Below are 21,116 nucleotides of genomic sequence, written 5' to 3' on the forward strand. Positions count from 1 at the left end.
CTTGGGTCTCATCTCTCTCTTGGCTTTTGCCGCATTCCCTGCATCTGGGCATCCGTCCTGGGAGGCTGCCTTACACTCTGCTTCCTCCACGGCTAGGTCTGGCTTCTTTCCGCCCAGAGGAGTCTCTCTTGCCATCACCCCTTTTGCCCTCAGTGTCTCACCTCCCGGACTGGAGTCTCACCCAGACCTGCCGAGGAACTGGGGTGCACTACATGGCTAACAGACACCCCCATTACTGCCTGGGGGCTGTCCGAATCTCTGATTACCGGTCCCATGGGCCTCCCCACCCCGACCCACTATTGTCAGTCCTGAGGCTCTGACTTTTTCTACTTACATGGACTACATATCACTGTACCTGTCTCTTTGGCTACAAGACTGCTTGCCCATCTGCCTTTTCTCTGAACTGCAGTATGGACCATCCTCTCTTCCCTCTCTCCCTCCTTGTCCCCACATCCACCCTGTCCCGGTTTGGCAGTGCCTCATTTCCAGTCCCTCCCTATTATATCCAGTTTCCTCTGTGTCCAGTTATGTTTGGAGTCTTGGGCTGCATCAGTAAACACAGCTTTATAATTTGATTCTCTTAGCAGAGAGTGCTTCCTCTCCGAATTTCTGATTATGCCGTTTCCCTATTCACCAAAACCACTCGCCTCCCCACACCAAGCCCATAATAACCCAGACTGTTCACTACCCTTCACAGGACCCTTTCTCTCTTCAGCAGAAAGAATCCAGCACTTGCCCTCAGGACTGTTAATCCTTGGTATTTAATATTTTCCCTTTTCAGCTCCTGGCCAGAAAGATTGACAAGTGACTTACAAGTGAGTTTTTAGCCCAGGACAGGCAAAGGTTTAGTCAGAATTGGATCTGAGAGAGAGTGGCCCAGTTCTGCAGTAACATATGACATCACATCCAGGCTATTCCAAAGCCCTGCTCTCAGCCCAAGGCGAGGAATTTTCTAGGTGTGTCATGAGAAATAATCTGTGAACATTCTGGCCGAGAATAGCTAGTGTTACTTGGTTAATTTCATTTGGAAATTTTAAGAAAAAATGTGCAAGGTCTCAAAGTCCCAAAGAACAGTAATAAAAAATCTCCCATCTCAGCGTCCGCAGAAACTGGCCGCATCTATCAGGACAATAGAGAGATACTGAAAGGGGAAATCTCTAGCAGGAGTTGATTTAAGCACTTGGAATTAGGGTGGAACCCAGAAGTGGGTCTGAGGATTTTTGGGGAAAGAAATGAGTCCTTAAAGAAGTGGGAGGCTAGGGCTTTATCTTCACTTATTGCAACGTTTGATCCTCGGGACTTTCCAAAGCCAAAAGTAAAAACAAAAAAGCCACCATCTCCACCCTTGGAAGACCATGGAAAGAACCTTATTGCAGCCATGATTTGTAAATGGGAAGTTTCTCAACAGTCTAACTTCCCTTGGCTTTCCAGAGTTGCCATCTGCACTTGGAAACTCATGTCCAGCTTGTCATTTCCTCTATAAACATCACCTCATAGAACTCACTCACCGGATCAGGGGTGTTTCATTTGAACAAAGCCCTCTTAGACTTGGTCATTAGGGTTGAAAGAGTAGTGAGTTGTGTTGAAACTCCCCAGTACAGCCAAAGATCATGTGACTTCCCAGAATCCACCAAGACTCTGGAAACGACCTCAAAAGTCTTCCGAATGATTCACCCCAAAGCCTTGGCCCCATTACTCATGGCCTCAACCTTCCCCAGAGTGTGAAGAAGACTGTGGGGCCACTTTGACTTTGGGGATTGGATTTTTCGTTATGACCTGCGCAAAGGGCCCAAGGGGAGTTGGGAAGGTCCTGAAAGGGTTGTGGGTATCTGGCCAGTGGAGGAGAAGAGCTACTCAGGGGTGGATGCCGAGGATATCTGCAATCCCTCCTTCTCAGAGGACCTCTCCCACTTTCTCCTTCCTCCTCTCACCTCCCACTGATTGTCAGCAGTGTTTATTGATCTCCCATTGCCTGGCAGCCTAATCAGCTTATCTCCTTCCTCACTCCCACTCACCCAACCTGCTTCCTGCTGGGCCAGACAAAACGATCCTCCAATAAAGCTTCATAAAGCTTCCATTTTTCAGTGGCTAGGCAATCCTGCTCCCTCTACCTCGTTCTCTCCACCATTCTGGATGAGTAAGGGGCAAGTTTATCAAATTTAGAACAAAACAGGATACCAGTTAAGTTTTTGAATTTCAGATAAACAATGAATAATTTTTTTAGCATAAGTATGTCCCATGCAATAGCTGAGACTGGACATCCTGTATTTTATCTGACAACCCTACTAAGGAGACCAGGGCATTTAACCTCCTTGAGGGCAAAGTGGAAGGATCACTGAGCTCATCCATTTCTAAACAGCTCTCATTCAAATCCTTAGAAATCTTGCTTCCATAGGTCAACATACTTCTTCCACCCAGATTCCCCATGTCTCCCAGCTTATGGCTAAATATCCCTCTTTCTTGTCTTGGGGACACCATTCTAATGGTGGATGAGGGTTATGGTGGGGAGTGGACCAAGGGGGTGGGTGGGGAGAGAACTGGGAAAATTGGAGTCACCTACATGATGGCGAGTCTCCATCCTCCATTGGGGGTGTTTTCTGATTGAGCCCCTCAGCTCTCCTCTCACTTTTAATAATGACAGTAGCTCATGTGAATAGAGCATATGGCATGTATCATTTAACCCTCATAATGATCTACAAGAGAAATGCCAATCTCATCCCCACTTGACAAATGAGGCTCAGAGAAGTGAAGCAACTTGCCTACAGTTAAATAACCAGCGAGTGGTCCATAAAGGATCCAAGCCCAGGTCTGTCCAACTGCAGAGCCAAAGAATCTCTGGGATGGCATGCTAAGAAGGCTCCAGTCTAGGGGAAAGGATTCACTGGAATCCCAGGAAATTACACAAAATAATCTCCTTTGATAAGCTCCTTTTGACACCAATGCTAATGCCTTATGCTCCTGACAGCACTGCATTTGTTTACAGACTGTGAGAGCTGGGGTGGGGCTCCTCCATGCACAACACAGCACTGGTACACAAGGGCAGCTCAAAAAAAAATGCTTGAGAAATAAAAGAACAGGATGTGTAACGTTACGAAATGGGGTCTGAGAAAGTGACTTGCCAGTGCCACGCAGAAAGTCAGGGCACGCGCCTGATGAATGTGAATCCCCTCTCTTTTCCCATAACCGAGCTCGAGCTGTGATGTCCCCTCATGGTCTCGCTCCTGCCCATCTCCCTCTTCCTTCATCTCTCAGCTGTCAGTCCCAGTGACCCTCCCCAGAGAGAGCCTCCTGCTCCACCTAGAGGACAGCAGAGCGATCGGCTTTCTGAGAAGGGAGTGAGGGATGCCGAGGTGCTGAGATGCAGGGAAGGCTGGCAGTTGCTGAGGAAGCTGAGGCGCCTCCACCAGGGAGAGGAACACCAGGTTGCCCACCTAAGACATTCATGCCGTCCTTGAACTCCAGGCCCTTCTTGATAACCACGTTTGTTTCCTCAGGTGTCTCTGTCACCGTCTCGTTCAACAGGGAGATGACAGCATTGGTGGCATTGCCCTCTTCATCTGCCGGAGGCGCCACGAGGACTTTCTTCGTCACTGTTTGAATCTAATGGAGAGGGGGGGAAAAATAAAGATGAGCTTTGGTCTAAAAGTCACGAAAAGCCTGGCGGCTTACATATTTTAAAGATCCCAGGATATTAAAAAATAATTAAGAAATATCAAAACAAAGTTATGAAAATTAAGGAATATTTTATGTTTCTGCTTGACAAGGTGATGTTTTGTTGCACAAACACAGTGGGAGATGACTGTCCTCATCGCATGATAATTACAAGATTTATAACATTTATTTGTAATGCGTGATCCAGTAACGCGACGCGAGCTTCAAGTTGGGAGATGGATTTCTGCTTCTTTCATTCTCTGATGTCAACGTCCATCATGGATGCTCTTCATAACTGTGAGCCTAGTTGGAGGACCCTCCTGGCCCCTTGTGATGGGCCCCGGAACTGGTCAAGAAGAGGAAGGCAAAGGTCTTGGCGGTGGCCAGATAGCACCTCACAACCCGCCTATTTTGTTCCTTCCTGCCTGGTTCCTGTCAGGCAGAGTCTTCACAGACCAACTCTCATTTGGGCTCCTTCCAGATCCAGGCTGTGCTGGGCATCTCCCTCTGGGTGCCAGATTTGCCAGCTGCCAGCAGCCACCATGGCAGGGCCACTGGCTTATATTTCAGATCCAAATGTAAGATGGGAAGACAGCCGCTCCTTCTGGGCAGTAATTCCAAGCCTTGCTCGAAGTTCCTCAGCCATCTCTGTGCAAACGGTCTCCCCAGAACCTCTCAGGCTCTTCCTCGACATCCGCGGCAGCCGTCCTATTTTTAAAGGTGCCAGGCACCCTGCATGCAGAGCACTGTGAAAACTTACATCTCAGCCCAGAGAAACACTACCTCCAAGGGCATTAAAATAGAACTCATGCAGAATCCTAGAACGTCAGTGCCAGCACAGAGTAGGCAACAGACAGCTGAACCGCGACTAGACGTGGAAGAGGAGGTAGAGAAAAGTCAAGCAACTTGTCAGATGCCACAGAGTTATTGGCAGAACTGGGACTTCAACTCAGATGGCCTGACCATCACTGAGTTCTTTCCACCACCTGCGCCGCTTGATAAACTGTGCGGACCCAAACCTGTTGTAGCTGGGTCCAAGAGTAGGCCACGCAGAGCTGACCAGCTCACTGAGATGGAGAGGCGAGGCAGGGAACTGTCTGTTCCAGCCTGGCCACAGGCACCTGTGCCGGGAGGGAGGAAGCCCACGCCGGGCGTGTGAGTGGAGAACAGGCAGGTACGGACCGCTCAGTCTGGACGACGTCGGCATGAAGAGAGAACGCAGCGGTGATCAGAAGAGAGGCTTCCGTGAGCAACAGGCATTCTCCCAGGAAAGAGGGGGCCCAGAAGCCAGCTGTTGACCTATCCTGAGAATGCTAAAGCAGCCAAGGCCTGCGTTTATAGGAGTGATGGTCGTGGGCCTAAGTAAATGGTGGCCGCCAGGATCAGGTGGGAGGCTAGGTGCGCCACGCTTGACATCTATTACCTCTTACGTCCACGGAAACCCCTCAAGGCTCCCAGGGCTAAGTAACTAACTGCAGGACAGACACTAGTTAGTTGCTGAAGCAAGGTTCAAAATGAGTTATGTTTGACACCAAAATCTGACTTCCAAATAGCACAGGCCAGTGGCTTAAGGTGAAAGCGAAAAGGTAGGGATACTGAAACGCAGGCCTGGTCCCCTGCCTGCTCTCCATTCAGAGCCTGTTGGGGTGGGACAGCCCCATCTGGGTGCCAAGCCCCATCCACCAGAGTCCAGGCCGCCATGGCCGCTCACGGTAGACCAGCAAAGCCTGCGCCCTGAGCTGCCAGCCTCTCCTCCCGCCCACCTGCAATCACCAGGGAAGCACACCTATCTGGAGCTCTGTGCATATCCATAGTTCCAGACTGATTTCTTAAAATGAGGAAACCAGTCATCTCCCTTCCTCTGAGAATAAGAACCCAAGCCTGACCCTGGCCTACCACGTCCTGTCTGAGCTGGGCTGTGCTTCCTCCACTGCCTCCACGCCCCCCACACTGGCCCCCTTCCCTTCTCTGAACACACCAAATACCTGCCAACCTCCGCAGGCCATGCCTCCTCTCGGGCTCTTCCCCCAGCTCGTCTCAGCCGGGCTCATTCTGACGCCTGTTGTCGCAGCTCAGACGTCTCCCCCACCCACTGCCTAGCCCGTCATGCTGCCTTCAGCCCGCAGAGCGCATTTATCCTAATTTTTAAGTATCTTGTGTGTTTCCCTGACTTTTGTTCTGGTCTGTCACCGTCCCCCACTCCCCAACACACACAACGTAAGTGAGCTCCACAGTCAGGGAGCCCGACCGTCTCAGTCCCCACGGCCTGCTGTGCACAGCAGAGAGCCTGGCACCCAGGAGGCACACACAAGCCATCTGCTGAAGAAGCAAACACAGCACTGGATTCCCTGGAAGAGGAGACCCCATGTGGTCCCTGTCACTGGGCTTGAGTAGATGTGTCAGGCCACACCTTAGGCCCGTTGCTCTATTGGAAAACTCACTTTGGTTCAGAGCAGCAAGCAAGAGGTCTCCCTGCTCTTAAAGATATAGGTCCCGCCCCCTTGGGCCAGACAGCCACCGCTCTGGGGACAGCTCACCTTCTCTTTATGTCTGTGTCTATCTCTGGTGGTGAAGCACCCTCCACCCATGAGAGGCTATTTGAAATCACTTCTGGCTGTCCATGACAGGAAGGCATCTCTCCAGCTCCCTCTCTTTGGTAAGACGATGGCACTCTCCAACAGTTCCCTGTCTCGGACCCTCTTCAAGGTCCTCCTAAGCCCATGGGATTGCACTAGTTTCAGATGCTTTCCTCTGGGCTGCCTGAAGTCCGGCTTGAGGAATCTGCACCCTCCCTCACCTGAGCTAAAGATTCTGTATTACTTTTCCTCTGCTTGTCCTAACCCAAAGGGACCTTGGCCCTAGGCTTAGCTGAGGCACTAGGGCTCACTCCTCAGATGAATTTTGCCAGTAGAGTGGCGGGTGCAGAGTGAGGTGGGGAGGGAGCAGCTCGGTCCTCTACTCTAATGGCACACAGGGCATCCTGCCACGTGCAGCTATATGCAGAGATTGCCTGTTGACCAAACTGGTCAGCAAGCATGAGCCTGGGCGACACCATCAAAACTCCGTCCAAGACCAGAGCAGCAGCTCCGATTGCCTGCCTCTTCTTGGTCCTGCCCTACTGACTGAGACGCAGGGGTCTCCTTCTTGCATGGAGCACGGTTGTGACCGGACACAGACAGGAAACCCAAACCTGTCCGTCTCCTGTGCCTCTCATGTTACCCACCCCCAGTCTTCTACCAGCTCAGCTCCCAGCAGCTGCACTTCCAGAATACTCTCTCCAAAATGTTAAGAATAGACTTGGCTCCCAATTTTGTCTATCACCCCAAAGAAAGCAAATTCACCTTTTTAAGCAGCCTGCGGGGCAAGCACATTATACAGAGAGAGAGCTGGTCAGCGCCTCCTTTCCCAGCCTGTTTCTATTCATCTCCAGTGCATCTTCCGCCGCCGGGACTGGCTTCCTTTAATATAGCTCCACACCACAAGTGCCCCAAAGTGGCACTGGAATTCAGAGAATACAGCTCAACCCAGAGTAATTTGGGCTCCGCAGTGGTTGGCAACTGCATCTGGAGGGCGGCTGGGAGTACAAACTTTTCCCCTAAGCAAGCCGTTTCCTAAGGTCACTCATGTGAGTCCCTGGAAATGGCTGGAGGAAGCTCCTCGGCCCTTTTAGCTCCCACTCGGTCTAAAGGGAACTGAGGTGGGTTCTAACCTAAACTGGCCTTGGGGCTGGACAACAGGCTAGTGAGTGGGGCCTAGGCAGCTGTCTTAATGGGTTCCACTCAGCAGAACCATCTGTTTTTGAAAATCACAAGGTTTTAAAATATATATAAGCCTGTATGCAGTTGGTAGGAGTATACATTGTTACAAGCTTTTACAGGACCATTTGGCAACATCTGGCAAATTCAAAATATAAAACTCTCTGGTAGGACATTTTAACTTCTAAAAATGTATCCTTTAGAAATGCTATGCACCACGAAAGAAAAAGAAAGAGAGAGAGAGAGGACGCTAAAACACCATTAAATGAAAAAGCAAGGTGTAACAATGTATGCCATGCAGTATCGCTTGGGCTGAATTCTCTTAAAGATTATACACATATACACATGTACATGTGGCAAAGAAAATACATGGGAGGAAACAAAATTCTCAGCATGGGTAGCTCTAAGGAAAGGAAGTGGGGACTTGAATTTTTACTTGATATGTATCTATACTATTTAAACTTTCCACAATCCTCATGTATTACCTTCACAGTTTGAAAAATACACCACCCCTGGGCCCATCCTGCTGATCCTGATTCTGCAGGGTATCTGCATTTTTTAAACACACCACGTGTGGTTTTGCTGTACCACCGAGATGGAGACTCGCTGGGTATTCTAGAGGGTTGTGGGCAAAAGTGATAAAAATGTGCCTGTGGCTATAATCAGCAAGACAAAAAACAGCAAATGTTGGAGAGGATGTAGAGAAAAGGGAACCCTCATCCACTGCTGGTGGGAATGCAAACTGGTGCAGCCACTGTGGAAAACAGGATGTAGATTTCTCAAAAAATTAAAAATGGAAATACCATACGATCCAGCTATCCCACTACTGGGTATCTATCCAAAGAACTTGAAATCAACAATTCAAAGAGACTTATGCACCCCTATGTTCACTGCAGCCTTATTCACAATAGCCAAGACATGGAAGCAACCCAAGTGCCCATCAATGGATGATCAGATAAAGAAGATGTGGTATATATACAATGGAATACTACTCAGCCATAAAAAAGACAAAATTGTCCCCTTCACAACCATGTGGATGAACCTTGAGGGCATCATAAGCGAAATAAGCCAGACAGAGAAAGACAAATACCATATGATTTCACTCATATGTGGAAGATAAACAAACTTACAGACGGAGAGAATAAATTAGTGTTAAGGGGAAGGGGGGGTGGAGGGTGGGCACAGGGGGTGCAGGGGCACACTTCTATGGTGTATGACAAACAATAATGTACACTGAAATCTCACTATGTTATAAGCTATTATGACCACAATAAAAAAAAAAATGTGCCCTTGGACAACAGAGACAGGAACCAAAAAGAAGGGAAGAGAAAAAAGAAACAAGAGAGAGGGAAGATCCCAGAGCAAAGAGATATTAAGTGAGAGGAAACAAAGGGAAGATTAAAAAGAAACACGCAACTCCAATCCCCAAATCCTGCCCCGAACACCTCAAACAACCTCTAGACAGAGAGAATGAAATATTAAAGAAATCGCTCCCCAGAGCTGGCTCATTGAAACAGTCTGCAAGTTATCACTTTGGTAACTCAGGAGCGTAGGGAAGCAGGAACACAAGAACTCTGCTTTACCTGTTGAAAACAGGCTTGGACCAGGTTTTCGGGGAAGAGGTTTCGAATAAGGTCTAGGAAGGCATCCAGGCTGGACACTTCATCGTTCTTCTTCCCAGGCCCCAGCTGCTTCTTGAGTTTGGGGTTCCCTGGGTGGATGGCCAAGACCAGGATGACGCCCAGCACCGCGGCGATAATGGTCGTGGACATGTAATACACCATGGCTCTCGTGCCTAAGCGCCCACTCGCCTTAGCATCCAGGCCCGACAAACCTGGGTTGAAAAGAAATCCAGAAGGATTAATTCTGTTTCTGTTCATTACCCATCTCTGAACACCTGTAACTTGACTTTCCGTTAGACTGAAACGCATTAATGGTTAATTAAACCTCCTCCTATGGAATATTTGGTCAATCCTACAGTTTACAATTCTATTTTCCAAGGACATTTTTGAGATGCTAGGGAACTGGGGAGAGATGGAGATCACCTGGTTCAGAGTTTATAAACTGGTCACTGACTGCTTTTTTGGCTCTGTAAGAGTGAGCCAAAATAAAGTTGAATATATTCGATGTTTAATTCTGAGGTTACGCCCTTCCCACTTATTTGGTGTTAAGATAGCCTTTCTTTATGAAGTGAAGGAGCTGGTACACGCTAGTTCTTACTTATTATTTTGTTTTAATGTCCTCACTTGGGAAAATAAAAAGCTTAGCCATACGTATTCAAAACGTCTTCTGAACACATCACTGGTCCTTGAAATTGAGAGCCAGGAACAGTGCTCTCCGCACAGCCCTCTCATTTCCCTGAGGTGAAGAGTTGGAGACCCACATCTCCCAGCCTCGCGGAGGGCTCAGAGAACACGTGCATAAAGCACCCGCGGAGGCTCTGTGATTACTGGAGGAAATTCCAAGCAAGTCACAAAAACTCCAGCCTTCATTGGGTTTTTTTCCAGTTGTTTCTTCAATTTTTCTACTTCCTGGTTTCGGTTCTTGCTTTTACTAGACAGAATGACTGCACCCCTTTCTGGGGATCGGTCTTTTTTGCCGTGAGGGAGGAAGTCATTGATGTCAACTTTTCTGAATTAAGCTGACCCATATATGACCCTCTTTCCTTACAAGCTAAAGTCTGATTCCAGCCAATGGAAGCTGGGTTTCCTTACCAGAATGGCCAATGTACTATCTGTTAAATAGGCAGAAGGGAACATTTTCCCTGGTTTGGAAAGGAGCGTTTGAGGCGAAAGCACAGCTTCACTCAATCTGGGCTGGATGATAGGACCTTCCTGACGCCGGGTTCCAGGGCTTCCAGTCACTGGGTTCTCTGGTCAACTATCTAGCAGACTGTGGAACAACCTGGCAGAGCATCTGGATCGCTTGGAGTCAGCAGAGTCACTTCCGTCATAAGGTGCACAGTCCAGAAGGACAACTGTCTCAAGGTCACCCAGCTTATTGACACCCAAATATAAACCAAAGCCCAGCTTCTCCTTCTCAACTCAGAGTTTGTCTCTGAACTACACCAATTTTTACCCTGTCCAAACATTATTATTTGGTAAGGAGGAAACTAGCAGGATAAGTCCATGAAAGGAAAAATAATTCCTTCAAAGAAAATAATTCTTTCAGCCAAAAACAAGTGAACATGACCTGCACATTAAGGGTACCTTTCTTCTGAAAAACTCGAACGGTTTCATGTCTAGTATTTCATTTATTTTTAATACCCACTTCCCTCTACACCCAATTAAATAGTAAAGAGAAAATTTCCTTTTCTATTTATTACCTTTGTTATCACTTCCTGAACAAAATATAATTTAGGAAATGAAAAAAGTATACATTAAAAATGAAAATCACTACAGGTATCATCACTTCTAACATGTGGCTGTTTCATTTTTTGTTGCTAGACACGCAGATGGACTATATAGCAATAGAGGGCAAACTTTCTTTTTAAGGTTGATTATCCTCATTTTAGAGACAGAAAACCAAGGCTCTGGAGTAAAACGACAGATGGTCACGTTCATTCATTCATTCAACCAAACTGAGTTTCTACGGTCAATCCAAAACCCAGGGGAGGAGTCCATGCCCCCTGGCCGGGCACCAGAGCTGGGCTCACCTGTGATTAAACTGGAGATGATTAGAGGCAGAATGAGCATTTTCAGCATCCTCATGAGGATATCCCCCGGGAAGGCTATTAACATCACCACATCTGGGTGGATGGGAGATGCCAGGCGGAGAAGCCCTCCACACACTGCCCCCAGGACAACACCTAGAAGGAAGGGGGAAAAATATGAATTTATTTTTTGCCCTAGTCAAAGAAATAGCTCCAGGGACTTATTTCAGTGACACTGACCTTTCTCATACGTCTCCATTATCAGATGATGAATACTATGCAACAAAAATACCACAAGATGAGTGAAGTTGATTTTGGTGGCTGGTGGAAGAATATTTTGTACCTCCAACTATTCTAAAAGGCAGCACTAGAAGAGGCAAGGAGAGCCTTCTCAAGGCTTTACGGGAAGTATGACATGGCAACTTGACTCCAACTGCTTTGAGGATATCGTCCACGGTAGAGTCAGAGATTGTCATCAGAAATAAGACACAGTGCCAGATATTGCTTCTCCTCCCAGCCTAGGCCTGGCCACACGGCACGCTGCTTAATGCATTTCTGCCCTTTTTAACTGAATATCAGATAATAGGAACATTTGATGGACCAAACTGGTGTGAGTTTCCTTTTTTCTTCTATTTTCTTCGGCTTCCAATTATTTCACCGTGGCCCACACTCTAGGAGTTTTGTCCTTTACTTCTACGTCCTCTTTCATAATCTTTACACTTGCTGATCTTATGAGAGATCAAGGAGGGTCTCTAAAAATACGTAATATATTAAAGGAAACAATTTGGGCAGAGATGCCGGCCGGAGCGTCTCCCTTTACGTACTCAGGGATTCCACAAGAAAAACTTCAATTCTCTCCAAACCAGCAGCCAAACTAAACCACGCTTGTGGAAACCACAAATCAGGTCATAGCACCACTGGTTGTAAGGGAAGGAGGGGGATCTTAGGTACATGGCCTCTATGGTGTTAACTCCTGGGATGCAAAGGGAGTAATGTGGCTGGAAGCCTGATCTTGTTCTCTTCCGCAGATGAGAAAACGTGCTCCTTCAAGACCTGTGATGAATGAAATTTTCTTATGTGGAGGGCAACCCTGGGAAAACTCCACCACTCTTGTGGGCTCCTTCTATTCAGTGAATCAGCTGGGGCAAGCTCCCAGTCCTGACGCCAGACCACTGACATTCAAGATGACTGGCTCAAGGAGTGGAAGGGAGGGTGTGTGTGGGGAGGGGCGGGCAGAGACAATTGCTCGTTGCTTCTGTGTATAGCCTGAGAGCTGTGTGTAGAACGAGGGAGGGATCCAGAAAGGAAAGGGTGTAGTTGTAATTACAAGAAACTGCAATTTTCCCCATTTTGAATAAACCCTGGTGGAAAACCTAAGACCAAGATTGTATCAACAGTCACACAAAGGATACCCATGGCCTGAGTGAGGCCTGAAGCAGGGGAGCAAAATTGCGAGATGGAGCTGGAGCGATCAAGGCGTGTGGACAAGCCTCGTCCACACTGACCTCACTAGCTGATGTGCTAATGAACCTAAGTTAATGAGGCATTCGGAGAAGGTTAGACCTTGGAGCCCTCTTGGTGGGGTTTTGGGCAACTGTTGTCTTTATCTTGATACAGGTATTTCCCTAAATGTGGTACAGTGACCACTTCCTTTGGAATCACCTAGGAGACTCGTTAAGATGCAGATTCCAGGGCCTTGTTCCCGAGGGCCCAAAGCAAGCAGGGCCTGGGAATCTGCATGTTGGCACACTCGCAGGAAATTTCTATGCATACTGAAGTTTGAGAAGCAAGGAGGAAAACAAATGGCGAGGGAAGGTGAGGGGAAGATTATATCATCGAGGCAGCCGTGCCTGGGCCAACCAGGCCGTAGGCAGAGCATGGGGGAGGGCTGGCTGCCAGAACCCACTTTCCCACAGAGCCAGGAGAGACCCAGAGAAGCGGGGCAGGTGGGCACCTACCAAACACGGTCAGCGTGAGCAGGAGATTCTTCCTCAGCTTGTCACACAAGCGCAGCCCCAGATGCTGGTGCCTGGGCTCCTCTGCGCTGAGGTGGCTGTCGTGCATTCGCACTTCCACCTGCTTGGGCATGTTGTTGGCACTAAAACAGAAGGGAAGGCAGTGGTTAGAGCCTGCTGGCCACCTGCCCTGTTCAATTGGAGGGGCTCAGGTAGTGCGAAATGAAACTGGCCTCCTCCAGGCACAGTTGGGAATCTGGAACCATGGGCAGGAAAATAAAACCCAGAGCAACTCAGGGGACCCCGAATTCCAGCTCACCCACAGGCAGGACACTAGGACACCCTGAACACCTGCATGCCAGGTGCTTCCATCCCTTTGATCTTTATCATCACAGTAAAGAAAAGGAACACCGCAGGCGGTGGGAGGGTTTTTCCAAGAGCTGCCCACCACATAACTCCCGGAGGCAAGTATTCGTGCCCCATTCCACAGAGAGTGACTTGCCCACAGTCTCAAGGCTAAAAGAAATGGAGATTCAAACCCAGATGTGTCTGGGTTCAAAACCTGAGCTCTTTCATTCTTGTATTAACAACAAAAAGGTGACTTTTGAATAATCTACGGTCAGGAGAATCACAGCCTCAGTCATGCTAAATTAAAATGCCTCTGAACTCAAACCTTCCCCATCCTGGACACAGAAAAGTCGTAAACGCTGGTAGTCCAAGTTTTACCTCTCTTTTGGAAAAAGATGGTTTAGCTACTTTAATGAAAAAAAAAATCAATCCACTGTGGTTCTTCAAAGGTCACTTGAACTATCAGGACTCTGTTGAACTGCCCAGGAGTCGCACTCCTCAGCCTCCAAGAAGTGTGGCTTTAAGCAGCACGTGATTGCCTTCATTCATGGAGGCAGCCCAGCCCTTTGCCAGATCAACCCCATATGAACCCAAGCTGTGCTGACAGTCTGCCAGCGGAGCCCCGGCCAGGGTAATGAGTACACTGCCTCTTTTTCCAGCTTTGTCATTTCCCAGGCCATTAAGATTTCATATTGAAGCTTGGGGATTGACCCAGGGAGGCCAATTTTTTACTTTGACAAGTTAGGACAGTTTTGTTAGCTGCCATTAGCAACCACCATCATGTGATAAAAGAAAAGAAATCTTTAACACTTGGAAAAACAGGCCACAGTCTCTGGATAAACGGCAATGCCTCCCAAGAGAGTGATGTGTCAGCCTCACCCAGATATTCTGACCACAGACTGGAGAAGCCTTCCTTTGGAACCAGGAAGACCAGTGGTTTGGAATCACTGGTTATAATGGAAACAGCGTGGGTCTTAGAATCAAAGAACCCAGCCTTCAGATCCTGACTCCATCGCCTGCCAGCTGTGTGGGATGCAGAAAGAAGGACTTGATGCCTGCCGTGTGCAAATTAAACCTGATAGCGTATAGCAGAGGCCTGGCGGGGCCTGGCCCGGGTAGTTCTTTTCTCCAGGGAAGAAGAAACACACAACACTCATCAAGTTCATGACAAGGGTGACATTTAACTCTGGGGACCTACCCAAGGCACCACCATTCCAACAATACACCATGCTTAACTTCCAGTCTCAGAATTAAGGCCAGGGACCCAAATACAACTACTTCCTTTTTCACAACAGGCTGTTTAATATACTTGCTACCAAAATGCTTTAAAATTGGGAACAACGTTGCATGGTCTGGTAGCATAGCCAGATGAAAATACTAGTCAAAATATAAACTTCTTATTCTCCCCTTAACGGCCTAATTTTCTCCTCGTCTAGTTAGTTTTGGGGCATTCTCTGACCATCTGACATATGTGTGTGCTAACGATCACTCAGACCGTCCAGAAAGAAAAATAGGACGTGAGCGCTCACAGAAGGTGCGAGGGCCTTTCCGACCACGAGCAACGAACACCGCCCCCTCCCATCACTAAGTGAAACAGACAGAAAACTTCTTTTCACAACACAGCAGGGAAAAATGATCAAAACGATCTTTTTAACATGGATAGACCATATTTCTATGTTTGCATCGGGATCTTTTTATGTTTTTAAACATTTTTCGAGCCAGTCATCTGAAACTTTAAACCAGGAAATGGTCAACAAAGAATGGAGGTCACATGTGTTCTGAAACGGTGAATGTATTCCTGAGCCAGCCCTTGGCTTCACCCTACGATCCCCTTGAGATTGTTCTCCCCTGCCTCTCGCTTCGTTTGAATTCCTCCTGCCATCGGAGTTAGAATCCGGTACATGGTTAGCATTTAAGTGAGACTAACAGGCATTTAAACCAAACATGCTGGCACGATCTGTACGCTGCAGCGAAAGTGCCAGGCATCAAAGCAACCATCTCAAAGTGAAAACAGACGGTAGGTTAATGTGCACACCGATCCAGCAGTGCGGCCAGGAGCACTTCGTAGCTGCGTGTTGAGTGGCTTGGTTTTTTAGGCCATGACAAAATGTCCCTGAAACCCAGAATCGAAACAGCCACATCAAAGCGGCAGCATCAAAATGTCATGAGCCCACAAGTATTTATCGAGAGAACGCTTGTGACTTCCTTAGTCTTCTTGGAATCAAGCACAAGCTCCGGGCTCAGAGGAGTGTCTGACATCCGCACTTGGAAAATAATTTCTAAAGTGCTTCGGGGCCTCAGCTTGCAGCTGGGGGCACAGGAAGCCCCCTAAGAACTCTTTGTAAAGATCCTATCCCAGTTTAAGTGGTCGCTGCATCCCCAGCACACCAGGAGAGCCTGAGGAGGGGACTATTAGAGAGTCTAACGCTATGTAATACTGTATGACGTAACACAGAGCTGCTTCTATGCCTTCCTTGTCCTCTGAAGAACGGATAGTTTGTAAACTGAGATGACACACATACACAGCTAGAGAAATGCTGGGCACGGAATGCACAGAGTAACAGTGGTGATAAAAGGATAACTGGTGTTCGTCGAATGCTGTGTGTCAGATACTACACTCAGTAATGAGGAAGGTGTAATCCTCGCTCTTAAGGGGAAACAGAGCATATCGTATGATGTCTGTCTGCTGTACATACAGGCCAGGAGACAGCTCTGCACAGGACGCTGGGAAACGGGCAGAACGGTCCCTAACCTGGCTTTGGGGAGGGAGCGTGTTCAAGAAGGACTCCCAGGAGGGGCTGATGCCAGTTGGATCTTAAAGGATGGATTTAATTTAAATGTCTCTATCCTCCACAGTCTGCAAACCCTGAGGGAGCAGGACTGTGCTCTTTAAGCCCCGGGACCAAAGGCTCCCTTGGGGAGATGTTTGCTCAGAGAAATTAAGTATTGGAAAGCAGCTCTAAAGGGCACCTTGCTTTCTCCTGGGAATGAGGCCCTTCCACGGATAGACGGGCAGCACACCACTTCAACAAGCCTCTTACTATTGTTGGATTTGTTCCACAAATTTCCATCGGGCTCATATTACAGGCCCTACACAGTTCTGGGTGCTAAAGATATCACAAAACACACAACAGACAAAGCCTCTGCTCTCACGGAGTGTACATTTTAGTGGGAGAACAAATACACGGACAAATACATTTCAAGTGGAGCTACCTGCTAGGAGGAGGGTGACAGGTGGGCAGGAGGCAGTGCTGTCTGGTACCAGGTAGCAGGGAAGGCTTCTGTGATAAGAGAACATTTGAACAGAAACCTGCAGAAACTGAGGGGGTCTCCTAAATTAATTATGCACTTTGTCCAGAGCTTAGCAAATAAACGGAATATTTGCAGTTTGGAATTCCATCCGTCCAAACTAGAGCCTGGAGCTCCCACCAGACCAACTCCTGGTGTCCACGTGCTGGTTGTCAGCGTGGGCACTGATTCGAATTGAGTGTCACATCAGTCATGCTGGGCTCTATCACCACCACGTATATGATGGGCTTTCAACGGCTGTCCCGGCTCCCAGAGGAGAGGTGAGCCAGACACAGGCAGAAGGTCTGAGGTTACAACAGGCTGCAGTTTTCGCTTCCCTGGCAACGAGCAGAAAGGGCAGGAGCTAGTCTGGGTAAGTCCCCTGGATAAACACAAGAAGTTATTTCAAGTGTGCACACTTACCCCCTTGCTACTCTCACCCTCCCACAACCTGCGGCTCTGCACACAGAGCCAAACAACAAAGAATTCGAAAGCCCAGGCGTGAGTTGGTTATACCGACTCCGTTGAGCCTGACGCTCTTCAGCACTGTTGGCCATCTCCATCTCTGCTTGAGCGCCTTCTGGATGGAAGAGTTAGCAACGCCATTCCTTCCTGTCGGAGGTTCTTGTGACCGACTCCACCAGATGCCTCTGCGTGGCCCGAGAGTTAAGCCATGTGATTGATGGGCAACTGTTTGGATAATTAAGACTTTAACAATGAGCCTACAAGTTCCTTGAGCCTTAACTTCTCCACTGAGTGATTAAACAGCTGTTAATTCGCAGTCCCTGCCTCGTTTTTTCTCACGCAAGTCCGCACGTCCCGCTTCAACGGCAAGCTCAGCTAACCGCGCACATCCTCTGTGATGCAGAAGGGAACGTGTGACGGGCTGGTGCTAAGCTTTAAATTATTCTCAAATCTGCTTCTCATTAGCATTCGATCTCCCTGGCTCTGCCAAGAGCTTCTAATAACAGCCTCCTTAGATGTGGTGTGTCGAATTCAGATTTCCTGCCTGCATGCTTCAGTGTCGCCTTATCTGGCACCAAATTCTTTTTTTCCTCCTTCACTGGTTCAATGAGGTAGCGACAGAACCTTCGCCAGGGAACCTAAAGGCAACTGGTGTGCCTTTGCCTGGAGGAGGTGAGGTCCGCAGTGGGCATCACCCATCCCGCCCTCTGCTGCCCAAGTCCACGGGGTCTGGGGAGGCGGCAGGGAGACAGCATCCAGAGACGGCCCGAATGGGGGACACGAGGTCAGACCCTCAAGAACAAAAATAGTGTTTGGTGAGGGGCTTTCCCCTGAGTGGTTGCAGTGTTTGGAAAACAATGCCAGAAATACCAGTGGTGTCAGCTCTGAACACCGAGCCCCACAATGTGGTGATTACAGCTGTGACTGCCCCGCATCTGGAATTTCCCCGGCTCCCCAAAGACCACCATTCTTGCTGTAAAAGGGACCGGAACTCCAAGACAGCTGGGGCATTTCCAACAGCCCGCCAGTCCCTCACCCTTGCTAGATCCTGGAAGCCTGGTTTAACCGTCTCGAGGATGATCTTTGACCAAGAAGTCAGAATCTCTCTCTGACAGCGACCGTGTCCTCACAGATTCTGTGAGTGAAACCTAGAGCTCACAACCTCCAAATGTCCTTCAGTCCCTTCTTCTGTTCACTCTTGGCCACTGGGTCCATTTCCTAGATCCCAAAAATACTTCCTGGAAAGGTGCTGCCAGTGAACTCCGGACTTCACAAATGACACATCTTTTCCATAGCTTCTTCCTGAATATCGGATGGTCTGGCTAACGCACACAGTTTATGGTTATCCCAAATCATGACGGGCCTGGACCTAGCGGACAACACAAGATTGGAAGTCACGAGGTCTGGATTCTAATTTCAAGGCTGCTGCTAACTGGTTATGTCAGAAATAGTATGAGGATAAAACGGATGCAAAGTTACTTGACTGAAATTAACAGACAGAAAGGTAAAGTGCTATGAAATGATAAAAACACACTCTTAATGTAAGATAGTAATAGAGTTTAGGTATTGCTTTTTATTTTCTAGGCCCCAGGCTCTTAATCTGTAACATAAGAGGGTCGGGTTAGAAATTCTCTAATGTTCTACAATGCTGACATTCTCTAATTCTCCTGGGGGCGGAGGGTATTAACAGCCCTCAGTTCAAGATGTCGCCTCCATTCTATTCTGTCCAGGACTGAATAAGCTTAGAGTTTATCATGAGATGACTCATTTCATCAACCACGAGGGGACAGCCCAGTTGCTGCATCACCACCCTCACAGGGAAAGGCAGATGCGTGACTCAAGATAAGAGACAAACCATCAATAACGACAGCATTTCTTTATGTCTCTACCTCCACTTTTACCTTTCCTATCTCTACTACAAAAGCACGTTTTTCCAGCACCACTAAAGCTGAGCTAGGGGTCCAGTTTGGCACACAGTTCAGACAGGTACCTTCTTAACCGCCCATCCACACTTGACCAATTCTCAGTCTAGATTCCCAAGACGGGCAGGTAAAGGCCACGGGAATATGGTCAAACGGTGAACTGGCATTGGGACCAGCCAAGTGCCAAATTCACCACTAAATCGTTGAGAGGCCCCCTATCTTACTCACTCTCAACTCCTGTGGAATTGGAGAGGTGGCACTCACAGAAATATTCAAGATGAAAAATTGAAAGAAAGGAGTCTTTTCTCCATATCACTTCCCAGGCCAAGAGACCCAAACTGGCCAATGATGCGAATGGCAAACACAGAGCCTGTTGGGGTCTTTGTGTGTCCTCACACCAGCGGCAAAGAAAAAGTAGTAGGAGACAAAATTGTGAAGGAATAAATAAAAACGGCATTCATTTTGCCCAGAAACAGAAGTTAAAACATCAGCTGTGATTAGCAGCCACCAGAAAGCTACTTGGGGGAAGGCAATTATGACATGGCCACCTGATTCTTGGTTAAAAGCCCCCTTTTCCAGCTGTTGCTGGGACAAGGAATTATTTAATCTCTTGGACAATAATACCCAATTTGCTGGGTCATCACAGAGCTTCAAGAAGATAATACTTATGAAAGCACCAACAGAGTATTAACACATAATTGATACTCAACTTTAGTTTCCTTTCTTTGTCTTAAATGCCTGAAATGGAGGAAAATGACCATTGAGACAGTTTATTTACAGTTGGGTTTTATTAAACCACTTTCACAACAAATGGTACTTGTGCTTTTTAAAAAAAAATCCCAGAAGGGCCCGAGTGGGTGGGGGCCTGGAAGTTCCCACGGCTATAAGCTTCCACATGGAATGACTGAACAGCCTCTCAGAGAACAACAGGCGTTCAGCCTTAAGTATAAACCTCTGGACTTTTGTGATCCTCCCCTGGGCAGAGACTTAAGCCAGCCTCGACCCAGTGGATTTGCTCATTTCCAGAAAATCTCATCACCCAAGACAGAAATGAGACACCAAGGAACTGTGAACCTCCAGGCCCGAGTGACAGCCTGGGGTGGGGTGTTTGATCATCCCAAATTGGGAAACTCTTCTAAAAATAAAGGTTACGCCATAGCCCAGGAGCACACTGGCCAGCCCAGTCCCCAGATGCACGTCAGTTCTGAAGTAATTGCTATCCCCCTCTGGTCCTTGGAACAACATGAAAATACATTTGAAAACTTCACACAACTCCAATAAATGGGGGCGATCCCGCAGCTCACCTGTACTTGTCTGTGCTGACTTCTCAAGGTGTTGACTATCACAATTTACTTGTCTGTTTCCATTCTGGAATATAAACTCTTTGAGGGCAGGATCTTAACTTATTTGACTCTGTCTCCCCCACACCCAGCATGGTTCCTGGCATATGGCAGATGCTCGATTATTGTATGTTGAGTGAATGAATGGGAGACTAGACAAAAACATGCTTTAGTCACAGTGCTGTGTGACATCCAGTTCTAGGGGGTAATGTTCTGAAAGACCAGGAAATCTGAGAAGAGGAGAGAAAGCAGAGCACAAAAGCATGAACACTGGCATTAGAAACCCAGTGGGTGGCAGGGAGGGGTGGCAGCCACACACAGGGCCGGCCCTTCCCTGCTGGTGGCTTTGACCCAGCCGCCCTCCCCAAGACATGGTGCCCAGAGCGCACCCAGCACTCTTGGGGGGGATGGAGCCATGAACCAATCTGGGCCCAGCTAACGAGGTCTTCAGGGAGGACACAGGACACCTTAGGACCCAACTGCCAAGGCCAACATCTCTAAACCTGGATGCTCCAGAGTGTGGCCCTTCTACCCAAGAGCATGCGCACCATTCCTCGTCCAGGAGTCAATGGAATCCCAAGTTTGAGGAGCTCTCTTGATGGACAGAGCTCTGGACTTGGTCCTCAGGGCTGGGAGGTTCTTCCTCTGGCCCATGGAGCTTCCCAGACCGAGCCTTCCCAGTCAGGCCCCCAGACAGGAGTGGCTGGGGTGTTGATGAAGAGGCTAACTAGCCACTGCGG

General features: G+C 48.2%; 1 protein-coding gene across 6 annotated transcripts in view; it reads right to left on the reverse strand.

The window, feature by feature from the left end:
* The window catches only part of SLC1A2 (solute carrier family 1 member 2), a 137,461-nt gene that overhangs the window by 41,592 nt on the left and 74,753 nt on the right, over positions 1 to 21,116 (reverse strand). For all 6 annotated transcript variants that reach the window (XM_014851038.3, XM_044750042.2, XM_070487524.1 and 3 more), the window contains 4 exons: positions 13,017 to 13,156; positions 11,062 to 11,214; positions 8,990 to 9,240; positions 3,432 to 3,600 (listed from right to left, as the gene is read on the reverse strand). In XM_014851038.3, the coding sequence (XP_014706524.2) occupies positions 3,432 to 3,600; positions 8,990 to 9,240; positions 11,062 to 11,214; positions 13,017 to 13,146 (703 nt within the window). In that variant the 5' untranslated portion in view covers positions 13,147 to 13,156. The remainder of the gene's footprint in view (positions 1 to 3,431; positions 3,601 to 8,989; positions 9,241 to 11,061; positions 11,215 to 13,016; positions 13,157 to 21,116) is intronic.

The sequence above is a fragment of the Equus asinus genome, chromosome 17 (genome assembly GCF_041296235.1).
Source record: "Equus asinus isolate D_3611 breed Donkey chromosome 17, EquAss-T2T_v2, whole genome shotgun sequence".
Lineage (NCBI taxonomy): Eukaryota > Metazoa > Chordata > Mammalia > Perissodactyla > Equidae > Equus > Equus asinus.